General features: G+C 41.2%; 1 protein-coding gene across 4 annotated transcripts in view; it reads right to left on the reverse strand.

Annotated features, from left to right (window-relative positions):
• Positions 1-19,550, reverse strand: part of plxna4 (plexin A4) — a 227,585-nt gene that overhangs the window by 44,000 nt on the left and 164,035 nt on the right. For all 4 annotated transcript variants that reach the window (XM_018670976.1, XM_018670973.1, XM_018670971.1 and 1 more), the window contains 6 exons: positions 17,275-17,428; positions 14,487-14,586; positions 14,030-14,144; positions 6,176-6,376; positions 5,187-5,283; positions 3,266-3,456 (listed from right to left, as the gene is read on the reverse strand). In XM_018670976.1, the coding sequence (XP_018526492.1) occupies positions 3,266-3,456; positions 5,187-5,283; positions 6,176-6,376; positions 14,030-14,144; positions 14,487-14,586; positions 17,275-17,428 (858 nt within the window). The remainder of the gene's footprint in view (positions 1-3,265; positions 3,457-5,186; positions 5,284-6,175; positions 6,377-14,029; positions 14,145-14,486; positions 14,587-17,274; positions 17,429-19,550) is intronic.

The following is a 19,550-nucleotide window of genomic DNA, read 5'->3' on the forward strand; positions in this document are numbered from 1 at the left end:
TGAGAGAGACAGCTGCAGAGAAGAAAGCATACATGACAAAATAATAGCTCCAGTGACAGCTAAGGGGTCAAGACTCAGGGTCAAGGGACTGTCATTTCTCAATCCTGTATTCACTGAAATCCACAACAATCTATTACATAAGATTAACTTAGAATCTGGCAATAGATGACATCTTTGCAGTAATCAATGTCCCCTGATTTATCAGTACCATCTCTCATTGTTGATGAGGAGGTTCCAACATCCATCAACACTTTACTCACACAATTACTTTGCGGCCCAGTGAGTGTGTGTGTACACATCATCAGGCCAGCACAGATGGATGGATGCTAGAGACAGACAGAGAATAGTCTGTCCCTATCTGTCTCTGCCAAATTGAAGTCATCTATGCTGCAGGCAGGGGCCTGGCGTTAATGGTGCTGTGTCACCATTCCCCTGAAAAATAGTGATCCCAAGGATTTTAATTGAGGCTGAGACTCTCGTTGTTTTGCTTCTAAGTTTATACTAGACTGCGTGACCCCCAGTGGTGTTCACAGGTAGAGTGCTGAGTGTGTGTGTGCGTTTGTGTGTGGCCTTATCTCATGCCTTGGAGCTCTCGTATTTTGTGGTATGATAATCCTTATGTTACTATTACATGTGCATCAAAGGATTTTAATTTACCTATTTGATTATTTTTCAAAGAAGTGAATTGAAACAAATTTAAGTAGTTGGGCTTGAAAGGAACTAGCCAATCGAATGACAGAGGCAAGCTCAAGCCAGGTCAAGCAGAACACAAGTCCTGTGGCTGTCATGTGGGAGATATCGTTATCGTATGGTTCAGTGTCTCTGATTAATAAGGCTCCCTGCTGATATCTTAATGAAAAAAAGACCCTTCTGGGAGTGGGGCTACAATACATGCAATTAAAAAGAGTGCACACAATGCATTGTGGCTCTCCATTTATTAACAAATATGGAGGATGGAGAAGGAGATTCAAAGAGCAATAGTGAAAAAGAAGGAAGGAGGAAAGAATGGAAGAGAGAGAGGGATAGATGCAATGAGGCGCTGATTATATTTGTGACTTTGACAAGATAATTGACGGTTGGGTAGAAGCAAACACTTAATCACTTCTCCCTCTCTTGCCCTTTCTCTTTCCATCTCTCTATGTGAGTCTCTCTCACTCATATTGTTGATGGGAGATGTCATTATAATGAAGCATATTAGAATGCATTAGGATCCCGGTCGTCTTGGAAAAGTCCTCACTCCTCACCCACTGACAGTTTTTATGGGGGACGTGAGAAGGCTGCAATATGTCCCTGCTGCAGCCTCAGGGATGTAAGAAGAAATACAGGGCACATCTCCAGGAATAAATCCACTGTTCAGGGTGAAGACAAACACTAGAGTGGAGGCATGATAGAGTGCACCTGACTGATCCAGACTCTTTTATAAGTGCAATGAGGGACAAAATATCACCATCTTTTTATCACCTTCCTCAAGAGTTGATTTGATTTTGCCTGGATAAAAATAATCATAGTGGGTTAGGTTATCAATGAGAGGAGAAGGTCAAGTAATTAAGTATACTGTTCTGGAGATGTCTATGTCCTTGAAGTCCAAAGATCCAGATTCAGATTTCTTTCTTCTTCCCCTGTCTGACTCTCTTCCTTTCCTTACTTAAAATAATCAGATTCATGATGCATCCACGGTTATAAGTGACAGTATCAAGTTTATGGCGCTGCTTTCACCAAATCTCCAAGGTCAGCCCACTTATCTGGTGCTGGTGTATCTAGGATTCTGTAGGGAGTTCTCTCTCTGTCCAAACCCATCACTCCCCTAGACACCAAAGTGGGATTCCCTTCTCTGTCTTTTTTATTCACGTGTTGTTTCATCCCTTTCAACTCTAGTCGGTCACCATCTGCTCTAAACACTCCTCCTTGGGAAAATGATGCAGAGAGGACCCTTACATCCATCATGGGGAAGAGGGAAGGAGGTAAGGTGGGGGTCCTCTTCCACCCCTTCAGCCTCTTGTGAGTCTAATCTGGCTCAGTCTACCCATATGTCACTGCTCCTCTCTTTTCATGTAAACCCAATCCATCCTCCTCTCTCTTCATCTGGGCATTTTTCCATCCATCTTTCCTTTGTATCCTCTTATCCTTCATCTCACCTTATCCCTCCTGCCATTGCCCCCTTTATATGTCTTGCACAGGTCAAGTCTATTTGCCTCACACAGTGTTTGTCGTTTTCAGGAACATGCTGGGTTAAGTGGGGGTTTACGTGGACATCTGTGTATAGCTAATTGATAACTAGCAAGAAAGAGGATGATTTGTCTCTTTCTAGGTCTTAAATGCATCTCAGTGTTTGTAAGAAAAGAGCAAATTCCATCAAAAATGACCATTTACAGTTTTGAGAGAAGACATCTAAAATGTCTATCCACATGATTGCTGTTATGGTGATTCTAGTGTATGTGTAATGCTGTCAGACTGAATAGCTGCTAGTGACTCAGGCTCTGCCATCATGCTGAAATGATCAAGTGCCACAATGTTTCTCTCAAGTGTGTAAGTATGTATGTTCCCATCCCAGTTCCCATTGTAATTACGTTAATATATATATGTATGATCTTTGAGTTAAAAGTACTTCCATTAATGTTTGCATTGCATGGCTCTTGTAAGAGCTTATATGAAAAGTACTGTGTTTGTGGACACGTGGACGCTGACTCTTCTCTTCTGTCTCTTTCTGCAGGTATTTCTGCCTCTGGAGTTGTAGGGTCTGATCTGTGATGACAAGTCTCCTGCTGCTCCTACAACTCCACTCAACACCTGCTGCTAGAATTAGAAATTACTTACACTGCTATTAGTTGTATTGTTATGTTAGCAGTTAATACTTTAATTATCACTACTATCATTACTACTGCTGTATTACTGGCCTCACCTTACATCTGATATGGAACCTGTGTTATGCTATGTTCTTCTTTCGCTATTCTCTACCCCCTCTCCCCCCCTCTCCCCCTCTCTCTCTCCTTCTTAACCCAACCGGTCGAGGCAGATGGCCGCCCACCCTGAGTCCGGTTCTGCTCGAGGTTTCTGCCTCTTAAAAGGAAGTTTTTCCTTGCCACTGTCGCCTAGTGCTGCTCATGGTGGGATTTGTTGGGTCTCTCTCTGTAAATACCTATTTTAAAGAGTACGGTCTAGACCTGCTCTATATGAAAAGTGCCTTGAGATGACTGTTGTTGTGATATGGCGCTATATAAATAAAATTGAATTGAATTGAATGTCTCTCCTGGTATGCGTGTCTCACCTGTGTGATCCGTGGGTGGGTGCACTTGCTGTTGATGCCGTTGTGCTCCAGCCACTGGTTTTCAGGGTGGGGGCAGTGTTGCTTGAGGGTGCAGCGGTTCTCTCCTTTACACCAAACACACCCAAACAGTGGGTCTGCCTTCAGACACAAACCGCAGCTTCCACGCTGGGCGTCACACTTGTACAGATGGACTGTGCAGGAGGGAAGAAAGGAAGGGAAGGAAGAGGGAAGAAGGTAATGGCAGAGGGAGAAAGAGAAGAGAACAACCTTTGTACAAATGATTACAGAACTGCAAATGCATGTAAATTTATTTTGGGCAATAGCCTGAAAAATGATGAACAAACACTTCAAAACACATAACAAACTACAATTTGGGTTGTTTACCCATATCTCTGTGTCTGTCAGCTGCTGTTTGAATATATGAACAACAAACTGAGCATTCTGAGGAAGACATTCATTGATATCTTTGTCTCATTATCTCTCCATCTATCATCGTCTCTATATACTCCTCTCTCTCTCTCTCTCCGAGTTTCCAATACAGCTGCCTCCTGCTCTGCTCACCCACCACACATTTAACATATTATCTCCATGGCAACGGGCCAGCCATTTTCTTTAATTGTGATTAGATGCATGTGTGATCTGTCCATCAAATGATGCTCTAGTAGCTGCTTCCTCCACAAGAAAACAGAGGTAGGAGGAGGATAGAGGAGGACTCTCTAGTTCAAACGTCTCCCTCTCACTTTCTCTAACTTTGGTTGATTCTTTGATTCTACACTTATGCTCAAGGATATGTTTTGTACACTGTATTTGACTCAGACACACATGCACAACTACAAACACACACAAGCACTGTACAAACTTTGCCTTACAGCACAGTGTCATGTTGGCATATCATCCACATTCTAACAATTTGCTTTTTATGCCTGACTCCTCTGCCTTTGGTTAAAATGAGTTGTTTTCCTGTCAGAGAACTACAACCCCCAGAATGCTTCTGTTTTCCTGTCCCGGCATGGATCATGAACAGTGGTGGATTGCCAGTGGCCAAACTGAATCAAGCTCAGCCAATGAATGCTGAATGCCTGTCAGTACTGAGCTGTCATTCCACATATATCATGAGTAGATGGAGAGTTAGAAAAAAAAGAAATAGAGAGAGAAATATATCTTACTTTGCCCATTAATCTGGCCAGGAATAATATATTAGCTTTGCTTACTTAGATTCATATTTTATATTTTAGATTTCATTAAATATTGTTTTATCACCATTATTTTGCTCAGCTGTACCTATATGCTTTGCCAATACTTCCCTTCCAAAATGTATGCTAGTAAAACACATTGAATTGCTGAGATGAGAAAAATGAAATGAAAGGAGGAGAGGCGGTGGTGAGAAAAACTGACAGATTGCCAAACTCCCAGAGAGGTGTTGACAGAGCAAATAAGAGAAACAGCAGAAAATAAATAATATTTGAGAGGAGGGAGGCAAATGGAATTTAAAGTTAGGAAGAGCGAGACGACAGAACACAGTGAAGTGTAGGTCAGACAGATGGAAACAGAGATATAGGGAGGGGACAGTGAGACCTACAGAAGTAAAATGTAACAGAAGATGTGTTAAAGTTAACCACTCCACACACCAACATCAGGGGATGGATGCTGTACCTCAGCACACCAGCCCGCCTGTTGCCATGGAGACTGGCTCCAAGGGCAACAATGGGGAGGCAGCGGCTTTACTGTGTGTGTGTATCTGTGTGTGTGTAAGTGAGAGTTTATATTATATCTATGTCGACTATATGTGTAGGTTATTTCTTGTGATACTGTGAGAGCTATGGAAAAAAGCTGATATGGGTTCAGTTGTGTGCCTGTGTGTTTGTGTGTGTGTGCATGTGTGCACGCACATAAGTATACACACAACTCTGTGCATGCTCACCTTTGTTGTGGGCGGGGTTGTCAATGCTGAAATCTCCGTTCCAGATGACGGTCAGTTCCACGGGAAGACTGCTCATCTCCATCCCATCATAGAAATACTATCACCATAGCAACCACAGAGGAAAAGAGAGATAGGGAAGACAGCATGAGAAAGAGAGAGTAAGAGAGAAACTGTTGAGCTACTTTAAACTGTCTATTATCTCCAAGTCCAAAAGCCTGTGGTATCATAATACTCCTTTGAATGCAAAACACATCATCAACAGGTGGCTGTACACACAATGAATACACACGTGAACTCACTCAAGCACACACTGAATTCACAACCACACACTGCACACACCAGAGAGCTTTCAAAGAGGAGATTATTTTTCATTTGGTTCTGTAACACCAGCAGCATGGAGGGTTGATGCTTGAATCATAATTTTCCGCTAAATTACAGTTTCCCTCCTTCACTACTCAATCAAAGTACAATATTTGGATGGTACTGTGATTATACACACAAATCCCACAGCCATCTCTACACACAGATGCTGACACACACACTCAGAATGATGAAGATAGACAGGAAGATGAGATGTTATTGTATCAACAGACGATTAGCATCAAGACCAGCATAAAGCCTTTTTCATGCGAGTCTTTCATTGCTGTCGATGCATTATTCAGTCAGTGAATGGAACCTGATCGCAGGGATATTTGTGTAGGAGAGACAAAGTCAGGCTCTTGTCTCATCAACCCACTGTCTTGTAGACCAAAATCCCTCAGCTGGAATGAGTGTGAGTGTGTGTGTGTGTGTGTGTGTATGGCCATCTCTGTGTGAGAGATCGAATAAGTATTACGGTCACTTTTATAGGAAAATTTTATAGAAATGGGCATCTTTATAGAGATTGTGTTGGTGTGTGGGTGGGTGGTGGTCAATGATGATATGTCACAGAGGCTGACACATTAAAACACACAAACACACACACACACACACACACACACCCTCCTTACCGATGTGTTTTGACACTGTACTGAGGAGCTGTTGAAGCGCAGGGCAGGAACTCGGTGCTCATTCCCCTGGATGGTCAGCAGACACTCGTACCCCCTCTGACCAGACTGAGGCTGGGGGAGGTTCTTTGCCCGAAGTGTGATGGGCTTCACCACGTTGACTGGAACCAGGATCCTTTCTGCGGGTAATAACTGGGGACACCCCTGGAAGAGAGACAAAGAGACAAAGGAGGATAGTGAGTCTAATGCATAATTGCAACAAGATTAATGTTACTCAAGAAGATCCTGCAATGATACTTTGAACTAAGTTTTTTGGAACTTGCATCGAATGCATTCTGCACCAGAGTTTTATTAGAAATGCAGTTTTCCTGTCAGCTGAGGCACACAGTGAAGTAGACAACTTCTTTTATGCACTTTAATGGGAGAAAAAACACAACAAATTCTATTTGAGAGAAGTGTAAATCTGGCTTCTCATATGCCATACTTAAAAAGACCATTCATACAGAATAGTGAGCCAGGTTCAAGTTATATTAGCCTTATGGTGTAAAACAGCATGACATAATTTCATGATGCCAGTTTTAGAATCTCAGATATGTTAATTCATACCAGATTGCTGATTCTATTCCAAATGATCTCCACATAGAGGTGATGAAAATTTGAATAATTTACAAATACATGGTGTCTTGAGCACTGCTTTATTTTACTTTTAAAGCATATAAACATCTGATGCCTGTGTATTTTTGACATTACCTAGATGTGAAAATGATCAGCATCAACATTTTTAATCAGTTAAATCTGTTTGGAGATGCTGAGGGTGGTTGCTAATTGGACAAGGAGTATTCCTAAAACCTGACTGACAAATGGTGTTCTGTAAACTTACAGAGCCATCAACACTCTCATTTATCTCATCAGGTAGCAGACACTAACACCGAACAGTAGGTTTTAGTGTTTTAGGGCTTTCATATGTTCCTATTATTAGTTCCTGTTGGTTTGACATCAGCTAAGTCTCTCAGTTTGATAGTCCTAGGACCTGCTCACATACACTGTCAAAGAAGGGCCCAGCTCAATAGGTACTCTACTGTCATTATCCACAGGAGGGGAACATTACTGATACAATGAAACAGGCTCTTATACAGAGATATGAGCTCTCAGTTGTATTTGCATGTTTGGTTGTTGCGTTCATCTTTTTGTTCATGAAAAAAGATGTGCAGTAATTAGGCAAGAATGAGTGACAGAGGGAGCAAGAGAAAGAGAAAGAGAGACAGAGAGAGAGAGAGATTAAGTCACTTAGCAATTGGAGGTCTAAAATTAACAGCCAATCAATTCAGGTGTGAATAGCTGGCTAAATATAGAGCACCTATGGCTTGCCTGAAAGATGAAGAGGAATGGAGAGGAAAGAGGAGGAGGAGGACAGGTGAGGAGAGGGGAAGAGATGGACAGAGAGGAAAAAACAAAAGACCACCAGAGGAGGACAGAGAGGACCAGTGGGGAAAAAAGCGGTGGCAAGAAGGAAAGTGACTGACAAGCAGGAGTGAAAGGTGAGGAGGGAGTTAAAAGAGGGTAAAGATAGCAAATAGAGAACAGCACTTCCCTAAGTACTTTGCAAACTGTTTCATGTTTTCACTGAAGAGAGGTGGAAAGAGAGAGAGCGCAAAATAGGCAAAATGAGAGACAGGAACAACAAAAGAACAGAGCAACTGAAAGAGCAAAAAAAATACCATTAGGCATATGCGACAGGAGGAGCCTTAGCATGTCAAAGAGGCAGAGGGAAAGAGGGTGAAAAGAAGAAGAGCAGATAAGGTGAACCCCCGCATGGATGGAGCTGGGGGGGAGTGAGGCATAGCGCACGTTGAACTGGGTGATAACACTTGTTTGAAGTTCATTAAAAGCCACTTGATTGGGTTAGGCTGAGTGACTGACTGGATGGCTGCGTGGTGAGAGAGGGGGGAACGCTCTGTGACACTATTCACAAAGTCATTATAGATAAATGACACACAGGGTGAGTGAGTTCAGTGGTGGAGGAGAGGAAGAAGAGGTGGTGCATGCGTGTTTGCTCTTCCAAATCTCATTTTCCTAAGAACGAAGGGTCGTATTTGGAGAATGAAAATGAGTGGGAGAGCAAAGAGAGATGCAATCCATTTTTAATCACATCTCTTCCAGTTAATACACTTGAACAATAGGGACAATAAATTTGATCTGGTTTGTGGAAATGAAGGCATAGGAGGCACTGGACTGTGACTTGACATGGTGACTTAAGCTGAATCTGGAAGACACAGATCTGCACTGATAGTGGCATATGGTGATGAGGTGACAGGACTGTGTGTACACACACACACACAGCATCACAGCTAAAATGCACTATAGTGGCTGAAACCCTACACCCACACCAAAACAACAGTGTCTTGTATATGTCAACATATTCAAGCTTAACATCCGTGTGTGAGTGTGTGAGTGTGTGAGTATAAACACACATGCATGCAAACACATACAAAAACTACAGCCTTGGAATCCCATTACACTGTAAGATAAACGCCACACATCAATCCCAGACAGCGTCATCTGCCTTTATGACAACATGTCATGTAGAAGGAATTGAAAACTTCAAAATGCAAATTCCAACAGCTGCCACCCACACACACACACACACACACACACACACACATACACACACACAATTACTTCACCATTTTATTAACACCTTCTACAATTCTCTTTATGACACATCAGAGTAAATTTATTTTTTTTACAGCTATGCTCCAAATTCCCATCCATGTAATCTCTGGTAAATAATCTTACACGATCACACAAGCACACACAGGCCTACACACACAAACACACACACAAATTTTTTTAAACCCATAAACAAGAGTCATCTGCACTTTAATTCTGAAGCAGGCTTCCCTCAGTACTACAGGTTGTACACGCACGCATGCACACAGAAACTGCAACTATCAACCTTGGTAGCGGTACAGCTGGTCATTCCTCATGTCTGTTTAAAATCAGAAGAATCTTAATTAATCTTAATTCTCACCCTTTTTATTTTGTGACAGATGAAACAGCAACATATAAAAGAACAAAACACTAAACAGATGTCTTATTTGCTTCGACAACAATGAAAAATTAATATGCAAAGGAATCTACAAGCAAGCGTGCACACTGTTGATAGCCAGTGTTTTATCTCCTGCGTAGCTGTGTTTTTTCTGTTTGTATGTATACATACACACTCAGGACAAATTGTATAACACATTGTGAATGCTGCCAGCAGTCCCTGAGGCCAAGTGGGCTTTCAGTGATTTGGACAAACACACATGTATATCCTAGTTGGCTACTGGTGCTGGTGGTGTTGGCAGTGATGCTTGCTGTCGCCCGTTGAGATTTATGTCAACGTTAAGTTGATCTAATGTCAGTGTGTTTATCCGTGCTCCCCACCTTCTCAACCCCCAATCACTGAAGTGCGATAAATAACACAGTGGCAAATGCAAATCACCCCACATGTACACAAACTGGCACATCGTAATTTCACATTGCATTGCAATGTAAAATAATATTTTGTCAGTTACATTTGTTTTTTTTTTGTTTGTTTGTTTGTTTTAGACATTTGTATGAAATTTCTACTGCAACACCAAAACAATAAGGGTGACTTTAATTTGTGGTGCTCACATCAATTACGATTTACATTAAAAAATGTCTTCACTGAAGTACAGGCTGAATTGTAAGCACTTCATTGGCACTTCACGTTCTGGTTGAAAACTACTGACAGCATGTTAAATGGATTACTTAAAGTAACAGGTGTGTCTGTTTCTAGAAACAGCTGATTTGGTGGATATTTGAAAACCTGGAGAAATTCAACCTAAACTATTTGTAAGGTTAGATACCAGTGATTTTATTTGAATTCTGAGTGATACAACATTTTAATATTTTTTTCTCCCATTTTAAGGAAGAGATAACTAATCTGAGTAGTAGATGAGAGAGACAAAAATAAATTTTAGATGCGAAGGGAGCTAGTTTATACATGTGTGTGAAGATGGAAACTTCAGTGACAGTCATGTAATCAAGGACTGCCACTAAAGCACTCGAAAGAGAAAAGTACCTGTCAACAGCATGACTCATCATAACCACATAATCAGCGCTGACTTCTGAAAACAAAGTTGGCGCCTTTCTTTTTACTATATAATTATCCAGCATTCTTCCTCTTTCCATCAATGACTCATTGTTTTCTCTGACCTCATCTCTGATTCTACTTCATGTTCAGGCTTTATTCCTCCTTCATTTATCTCCCTGTAAACCAAGCCTGTTATGTTCGTCCTATCTAGCCTCACTGACCCTTCTCATTTCTCTTATCAACTCCCTCTCAGTGATTCTCTCCTCCTCTCTTTCTTGACTTCTTTTTTTCTCACAGACCTACTTAGATCTGATAATTAGATGCTGGTGGGAGTTGTGAAGGGTGGAGATAGGGAGAATGACAGAGTAGGAAGCAGAGTGGGAACTGTGAATGTAAAAGCCCTTGGCATAGTTTGAAGCATGGGAGGGTGAGAGAGGCACATAATTATAGCAACGTAAGGTGTGAAGATGAAGAGGATCTTAAGTTTTCATACATGTACACACACACACACACCTTGTGGTTACCAAGCGCTCCCATTAACTGGCCTCTGTTTTATCATCTCCAACAGAGCCTCGGGCAAAGACACTCCCTTGCTCTGTGTTCACCTTCCCTCCTTTCCTGCTGCCTCTCACCTTGTTCCTATCCTGCCGTTTGGTCCTCACCTTTAATTTTTTTTAACCCAAATACTTCTTCCCTTTTTTTTCTTCTGACATTTTTGGTCTCTAGCAGCCTCTCTGCCCTTTCTGGGTTTGGGTTTTTCTTTAATAGCTTTAGCCATCATTTCTGCAGGCTATGATAACAGTCTACTCAATAAACTAATTGCTGAGATCATGGTGACAGAGCCACAATTAAATCTGATGGGGCAACAAACACATCTTTAAATCATCAGCCTGATTCTAAACAGTCTAGACAGATTATCTTAACCACTTTATTTCAAGGTAGTTGTGGTGCACCTACAATGTCAGCAAGAATCTCTCACAACAGATCAACACAAGCACAGTAGTTAGTCTGTAAACTGCGATGTTTGGGTGTAAATTCACTGGGGGTTGTTTGACTTTTCATGTTTCTTGCTCTTTTGAACCCTTTTCAAAATCATTGCTGTGTTTTCAGATTTATGGAAGTCGCATAGTAATGATGCCCAAAAATAAATAAATAAATAAATCATATATATATGTTTTAAGTAGCATTAAGAAGCTCTTCAATCTTTCTCTTTCAGTATCTTCATTTTGTCATTTCGCTCCCACTTTATTTCATTTCCTTTCATTCTAAATTTTGACATATCCCTTTCCTCTTCACTCTGCAAATACTCAACTGACTCCTCAGGAGTTGTTGCCTGTGTATGACATTGATTTGCCCACAAATCGAACCAAAGCACCTTTCTCCACCATTCCTATCTAATATTGGCAACTAACAGCTATTACTGCTGGCATTTAACTTCTTTAATAAAATTATCTTGATCACTTGATCAATAAGTTCCCAGTAAATAAACTCCCAGGCATTGATCACCACAGCACAGACAGGAAGTAACTAATGCAATGATATAGTATATGTGCTAGGGGAGAGTGATATGAATTCAGTAACATTAATATTTTTGTGCGTTTTGTATCTCCCTACCAGCTGAATATGTTAGTCAAAGGCTTGGCAGCAGATCAGGATATGAGCATACTGTGTTGTAGACAGAAGAAGAGGAAAGGGAAATATCCTCCTGTGGTTTTCATCAGACAAAGAGAACGGGAAGTGTCCTCCGTTTCATCATTTGCTTTAGGTGCAACTATGCGTGCACTTTAGAGATGGGGGGATGCAGTCTGAAAAAGTGCTAAACATGCAGGTAAACAAACACTGTTTATCAGGCAAACAGGCACAGCCTGTTCATATCTTAATCAGTGCAACAGTAGTGGTCAGGAATCACTTTTGGCTATTTATACAGTGTAACCAAATGGAGCTGCATGCATGTTCTTTGTCAGTGAGACTCATCAAAATGGCTAAGTCCTTGAGATGTGTGGAGGGCAAAGAGGGACGTGGCCTTGCTTAATGTGCCAACAGGCAAACGTCTGATCCGAGTGCCCATATCATTGCTGGCATGAATAAAAAGGCACCCACTGTACGCCCAAGCCTGGCTTTAACTCTGTCCTGCCATGCATACTAACAACAAGCTCAACCAGTAGGGAGATTTGCCTGGCCTCAATCATTAGCATAGCACTAAGGGATTATTCTGATCACTGCCTGAAATCCCGTAATTGTAATAGTACACAAAAATTCATCTCTAGCAAAAAGAGGCCATGCAATCCCATAGAGCAAAGTTGACTTGTTCCCTTTCATGAAATTTGGGAATGATTCTGTGGTTGTATGTGTACTTAAATTATTAATTCAAAACAGCAACCAAGAATCTACATGACCTTGGATTTGAGGGGTTAATTAAAAGCAAATTAAAAGTCATTAAGTCTGAAAAACACCTGCTTTTTCTGAAACAACATGTCAAAGAAGGGATGTCATTAATGTGCTAATACCAAATCCCCTCACTTTATTTATGATTTTCTTTTAGTCAAAAACACAACAGGAGAGGATTCACACATTATTATCCTCAGTCAATATTGACCAGCAGTGCCTGAGTTAATTGGAAAAGTAAACCTGCAAAGACTCAGGCTTGGGCCTGACTAAGCAGGAGGTTCAAAAGGATAATGGAAACTGTGAAAAAAGAAAATAATATTGTCTGCGCAGGTTGAATGGCTCAGGGGAAACATGGGTGGAATAACACAATTGAGAGCAGACTGCTCATCAAAGGAGGCAATCTGGCTAAGCTTGTCCCTGCCCGTCGTGCAGCGTCTGCCAACCCAGACATGAGCACTAGTGATCTTCATCATAGCTCACCTCAGGCTAGGATTAACAGGCCACTAACTCCCTGTAAAACCCTCCCATGAAAACTTCTGTGAATTGGCAAGGTACAGGCAAGCACAAACGCACACATACGCACAGATGTAAAAATACATAGAAGCATGCAGATAAACAGACATACTGTACCCACAGGCCCACACTAAATGTTACAGACATACACCAGCACACCCGAACCCAAACCTTTCTTTATCTCCTTGCGCTGTTATGAAGGCCGCTACTGTGGCAGTGACTCTAAATCAGAGTGAGACCTCTCTCACAGGACGGGAAGTGGGCGGGTTGGGGGCATTCACTGAATGTACCCCATCCAGCGAGTAGCTTGTCCTCAGCAGCAGAGCAGCCTAATTACAGTGGGCTCTGCTTCGACGGGAGTAGAACTGGCTGCCAATACTATTGATAATTCACACAGACTAAGCTGTCGCAGGGAATAGGGATGGGCAAGAGGAAATGGCTCCGTTTTATTAGCTTCCACTGCCCTTTGATGTGCAGTCAAGAGCGAGACATGCCAAGAGACTCATGCCAAATGGAAGCACTACAGCTGAAAGGTGTCTCAATCCTTTTAACATAACTCTTTTTCCATGTGAAACCTAGAATGCTAGCTATTAGTCTCATGTAGCCAAACATTTCCCCTCAATTTATTTCACTGTGTTTTATTACTTTGCTGGCCCACTACGAATAGGCTGTCTGGAGGTGGTCAGCATTAAAGCTATGGGGATTCTTGGACAATCTTTTTAAAGGGTTTGATTGTCTTTGAATCGACAGGCAGAGGTGCCGCCAGAAATTTTGAGCCTTTTGAACACAGCTCAAACCTCCAGGGTTGAGGGTATCACTCTCCTAGAGGGCACCTATAGGGGCGGTAGGCTCACCTCAGGTTTCTTGACTCGTCCCTCCTGGAAGGAACATGTGCGAGGGTCGTGGGTACAGTCATGTCTGTATTTACACCAGTGGCACTGGTAGGGACTACTCACACATGACAGACACCTGAATGGAGAGTAGAGGAGAGGGAGGACAGTGTTTTGAATTAGTATTGAACTGTGGTAAATACACTGGAGAACAAAAGCTCAATATACCTACTTGCTTATGTATACAATACAATTTCCAACACTTTAAGAATCAGTGTCAGTTTTTTCATAAATATGCAGGGATAAGAACAATCTGCTAGAGCATTCCAAGTTGAAATGTCAAGGGAGAGTGACATAAACTGACTATGGATGTTGCATGCTTTGACCCATCTGGTAAAATTTTTACTTCTATGAGTTCATGCAAAATGTAAATCACACATCTTAGAGCAACACTGAAAGCTGTAAATAGATGGAGACTTACGATTTGTGCACGCTACAGTTGTAGAAGACAAAACTAGTATTTGCGAATGCCAGGCCTGTCTCTTTGGACTTGAGATAGAGCTGCACAATCTGGTGGTCACCTAGAGAAAATAGATCACAGTCAAAATTAATGGATTGATACACAAAGACAAGCAGAGTATTTGTATTTAGATAACAAAAAGGCCAGATAAGGAGAAAAAAATGAACCAATGGCAGCAACAATTGCTTTTGTTTCAGGTCATTTATTATTCCCACTATTGATAGTTACATTCAACTTTTGAAACAACAAACACTATCACACAATGGTGATGGTAGCATGTCATAGCTGCTTTTCCAGCACTACCAGTAGGAACACTTTTAAAGGACCCCTGCCTGAGTGATGATAATATTAATCACTTGCTCACATACCCTTTTTCAGTGTCTAGTTACATTAGATTTTCCCGTGAAGAAAATATGACTGCACTGCTTTGAGCCACAGGTGCTCAGCCTGTTGCTGTGGTAAAGGTAGTATCTTTAGAGAGAGGAGAAGGGTTTTGTTGGGTTAAGTCTCCTTATCCCTTCCACCTTACAAGAGACAATAAAAGTTGGTGCACACGTGTTTCCCTTGGGATGGAGAATATTCCTCTGAAAAAGTCTTTGAGAGTGTCTTTGACAAGGTAAAGGGAGAAGATGAAACAAAAACCATGTGTGTTTGTGTGTGTGTGTGTGTCTGTGTGAAAGTGTGTGTGTATGTAAGCTTGTGCCTCATCTGTATTTGGTGTGTCCTTTTGTCTGGCCCTAATGAAGGAGTTCATGTTTAATTCAACAGCACATCCACACATCTAACTGCTCTCTCTCTCTACTCTACCTCTGTACCTCTCTCTGTCTCTCATCCCCACTCTATCTCTACACACAGGTTTCTTCGCTTCTTTCCACACTGCGACTCTTTCTTCTCCCCCGTGTCTCTCTCCATCTCTCTAACAAAGAAGGAATCATTCATCAATCACAGTAAAGCACCGCTGACAACGGATCTGTCCTAATTAGGCCACCTAAATGTTACCTTGAAGCCTGTTAACACTATCTATCCCTCCCTCTCTCTTCATGCCAACCCTCTCTGTCCCTTCTTTTCTCTCTTTTAACCAAGCTTAGACTAATGAGTACTAGTAAAAATGGAAGATGAATGATTCAAACAGAGAAATTCAAAAATGTGGAATATTTTCCTCTTCCTGATACCAGAATAAGATACGAGCATGTATTTGTGGGTGTGGGAGAAAGACAAAGCAAAAGACTGTTCATTTGTGTGTGTCTCAGAGTACATATTTACGCATCTATGTTTGCACAACTGCAGCATCACCAGTTTTACATGTGCCTGACATGGCAAATATTAAACAAATGTTTTTAATTCCCCAAAGCACCCTTGGGCTCCCCATCAGCCTTACATCTGTGTGCTGTCTATCTGTGGATTACTTTATTGCAGTGGTATTGTGTGTATGTGTGTGTGATGTTTCTGTTCATGTGGGTGCGCTGAACAAATAAAGGAAAATGTGAATATTCTTGCATGTGTACAGCTGAGGCCTAAAAAGGTCTCACCAGCACTGTAATAAATGCTGGTCATCTCACTCCCTGTCTCTGCTTTTTAGTCTACACGTACTTCATGTTTGGCTTTTGAATCCAATATTTAAACAAGATTTAGATAAAATGTTTGAAAATGACAAACAAGCAAGTGCGAATAGCATTTTCTTCAGGGCTCTTACATCAGCAGTGGTGGGGTCTAAAACCCATTAGTAGCATGAGCATTCCTTTGTATGTAAATTTTGAGCATTATTGATGGATCACCATCTTTTTCTTTTCTGTCTATTTTCTCTTTTCATTCATTATTCATTTTTTCTTTTTGTGGAACTATGGAGGGATGGCATCTTCATTATCTTAACATGAGGACACATTGAGGGTTGGTAATGAAGAATTGCCTGCCTGGGGACAGGCCTTCCCAGATGGGAGCTTGGTTCAATTAGACCAGGCTTAGCCGACCACGGAGAGGGGAGGTAAAGACCGGGGGGAATAAAAAAAATAGAGAAAAAAATATTTTTCCTTCTTTGCTTGTGGAATGAATAATGTCAGACATGTTTTAGCTGTTTGACTCTTGAAAGCAACAGAAATGGTGCCATTATCCGCAGGGACTGTGTAATCTCCAGGCACTGAATAAGCTAAATAACTGTGGTTGAACACTTGGTTGTGCAGCTTGATATTCTTCTTTTTGCAGTGGGCTAACTGGGGTCCCATCACTCCCTCTGATACACATCCACTTTGAGGGAAGGTCGTAAATAAATCCCTCAGCAAACTAATAACTAATGTTCACTCAATTACTAAACATGTCCTAAGGCAGTGCTGCGAGGCCTGCTGAGTTACCGATGGCAATGAGAAAACAAAAATTCATAGAACACTTATAGCCCTAGGTCTAGCATGGTTCTGACTGAAGGGAAAACATCCAGATGAATGTGTGCTTCTCTAACAGATATGTATTGTATTCAACAGGTGCTCTAATGTTGATAACATGTTGACTAAGGCAATGGCTTTTTTCCTTAATATTTTTTCTTAATTTTACAAATAATGATATTTTGACAGGTTATCAATCAGCTTCCCTCGGACTGTCACAGGTGATGATATCATTTTCTCGTTTGTTTACAATGCATCAAATGCCAAAAATGTGACATACACCACTGGTTGGTATGGAGTAATACATTTCCTTTCCATTTTTTTTTTTCATCTTGTTGCTTTTTGGGTGAAAAAGGCTCAAATAGGTCTACCCTTACCTTTGTCAACAATTATGCGTGGCATCTCCTTCTCAGCAGGTGAGAAGCACTTGATTCGATTTCCCTCCACCAAGCCGTTCATCTCAGCCAGATCCTCAAAGGTGCAGTTGACACCTGCAGAAAGTTCTGGGACGTTATGGGCTTCCAACACCAACTGTAGAAAGGGAAAGATAGAAAAGTGTGTAAACAGCTGTAAATATTACATGCAATCCTAGATAAAATATTCACTTCACTGTACCTGCACTGACCAAGAAACATAATAAAAGAATAATGAAATGAGTTCATGAAAGTGATCAGCAGCTCTGATACCACGATGAACTGGCAGCAGCTAGAGATAACAAAAATAGGGAGGATTCAGTTAAGTTTCAGTGGCTTCACATTCACATTGTCACTCAGTGAAAACAATGAATCTGTTAAATATACCATTGATGAAATGCATTTTTTAAATTGCACCCAGGGTCAGAGATAAACATGTTAGATCTGTGTCCTGACTGTTATAAAATGAATGAGACTCCCAGCATCTGTGAGCACTTCAGAGCAGTTTTGGAGCCAATATGTTCCCTCAAATATGACTGTAACATAATATTACTCGTGAGAGGCACAGCTGAAACTTCTGTGCAGAATAAAGATCCATCTGCAGTGTGGTCAGTGGCCAGAGAAGCCACTGGGGGACTCTTGAATGAGGCATCAGATGTGTCCAAACAACATCAAAACACTCAGAAAGATGTAGACTGACTCGACACTGAAATAAGTGTCATCTTAATAGCCCATATCTGATAGCAACATGCACTACTACCTTTCAAGCCACCTCCCATAATGCCTTGTGGCATCAATGAGCTGTATGGATTTCACATTCAATCTTAATGTCCTGACTCTCTGGCTCAGTGAGGAAAAAAGTATTTTTATGGGAGAAAGTACTGTAGAAAGTCAAGATAAGTGGAAGAATGAGGAGTTTGAAGAGATGGAACAAGCCTATTGAATGTAGATGGCTGAAACAAGTGCAGGATGAAAAGAGACTAAGGACAATAGGAAGAAAGAGCTAGCAGGAAGACCGAGGTGAACAAATGAGGCGGTGAATAATGGAGGAGAGGAGAAAAAGGGCAGGCATACAAGCTGCTGGACAGGGAGGGAAAAGAGGACTCTCTGGGAAATATAGAATGCAAATTTTCCCACTTCATTTGAAAACGCTGTGTAAGCTCTCTACACCTCAGCAAAAACTGGCTTCAGGTGGAGCAGGAGAGGAAAAAAACACTGTCCTTGAATAAGAAGAAGAGGAAGAAAAAAAACAGAGGGTCGGGGAAGCAGGTGGAGTGGGGTCAAGACCAAAATATACATATTGATGGAAAAGCGTGTCTGCACTGGGCCTTGGTCTAGGCATTGATTTGAGGCGCAGTCCATCGAACACTTGTGATATGATGCTGAAAGCTGCCTCAGCGGCAGAGAAAGGCTGACCTGCGCTGTTTTTATATTGCTGTTTAATGAAAAGACGGCAGCGCGGGTGTGAACACATATACAACTTCCCACATAAGATGGACAGTGCATGACTGAGCTTCTATCTCTTACACATCCTCTTCTCTCATTTGTTGCTCGCTCTACCTTTCACCTTCTTCTTCTCCCACTTTAATTTATTTTTCCTTTTAAGGAGGGAATACAGCCAGACCTTGAGTTTCCTCAATTACATTTAGAGTATTCATGGCCAAGCCACAGCAGGGCTGAATAAATATGAAAATAACCTACTCATGGTAACAGAGAAACACACACACACACACACACACACAAATAACTTCCTGTAGTTTATAAAACACCATGCCTAATGCTGAGGATATAGGATGAAAGGCTGTTTGTGTTGCCATGGGGTTTAAGCTAAGAGAGAAACTTTGTTCAAAAGCTATCAGATGCCACAAAAAGACAGGAGGGAAAAATATTTGACTTGATCTTTATAGCCTCTTACATTAATTTTTTTAAGTCACAACATTTTCAAAATGATCATATTGTATTTCTTTAACTGTGACATAATTTATTGCAATGTATAAAACATCCTGTGTGTATACTGATTAATGACAGCCATTTAAGCCATTTAACTAGAAATAATAAATGCCATTGTAATTAAGTCATGTTTGTATGTGTTTAGAGCTGTTGTAGCATTTTGTAATGATTGGATAGAAACAAAAGCAAATGTAAATATACAGAGAAAATTCCCCCTGGAACTGCATAACAGGATAAACTTTTCATAAATAACCAAAAAGAGAATTAAAGTAAAAGAAAACAATGGATTT

The sequence above is a fragment of the Lates calcarifer genome, linkage group LG18 (genome assembly GCF_001640805.2).
Source record: "Lates calcarifer isolate ASB-BC8 linkage group LG18, TLL_Latcal_v3, whole genome shotgun sequence".
NCBI classification, from domain to species: Eukaryota; Metazoa; Chordata; class Actinopteri; family Centropomidae; genus Lates; species Lates calcarifer.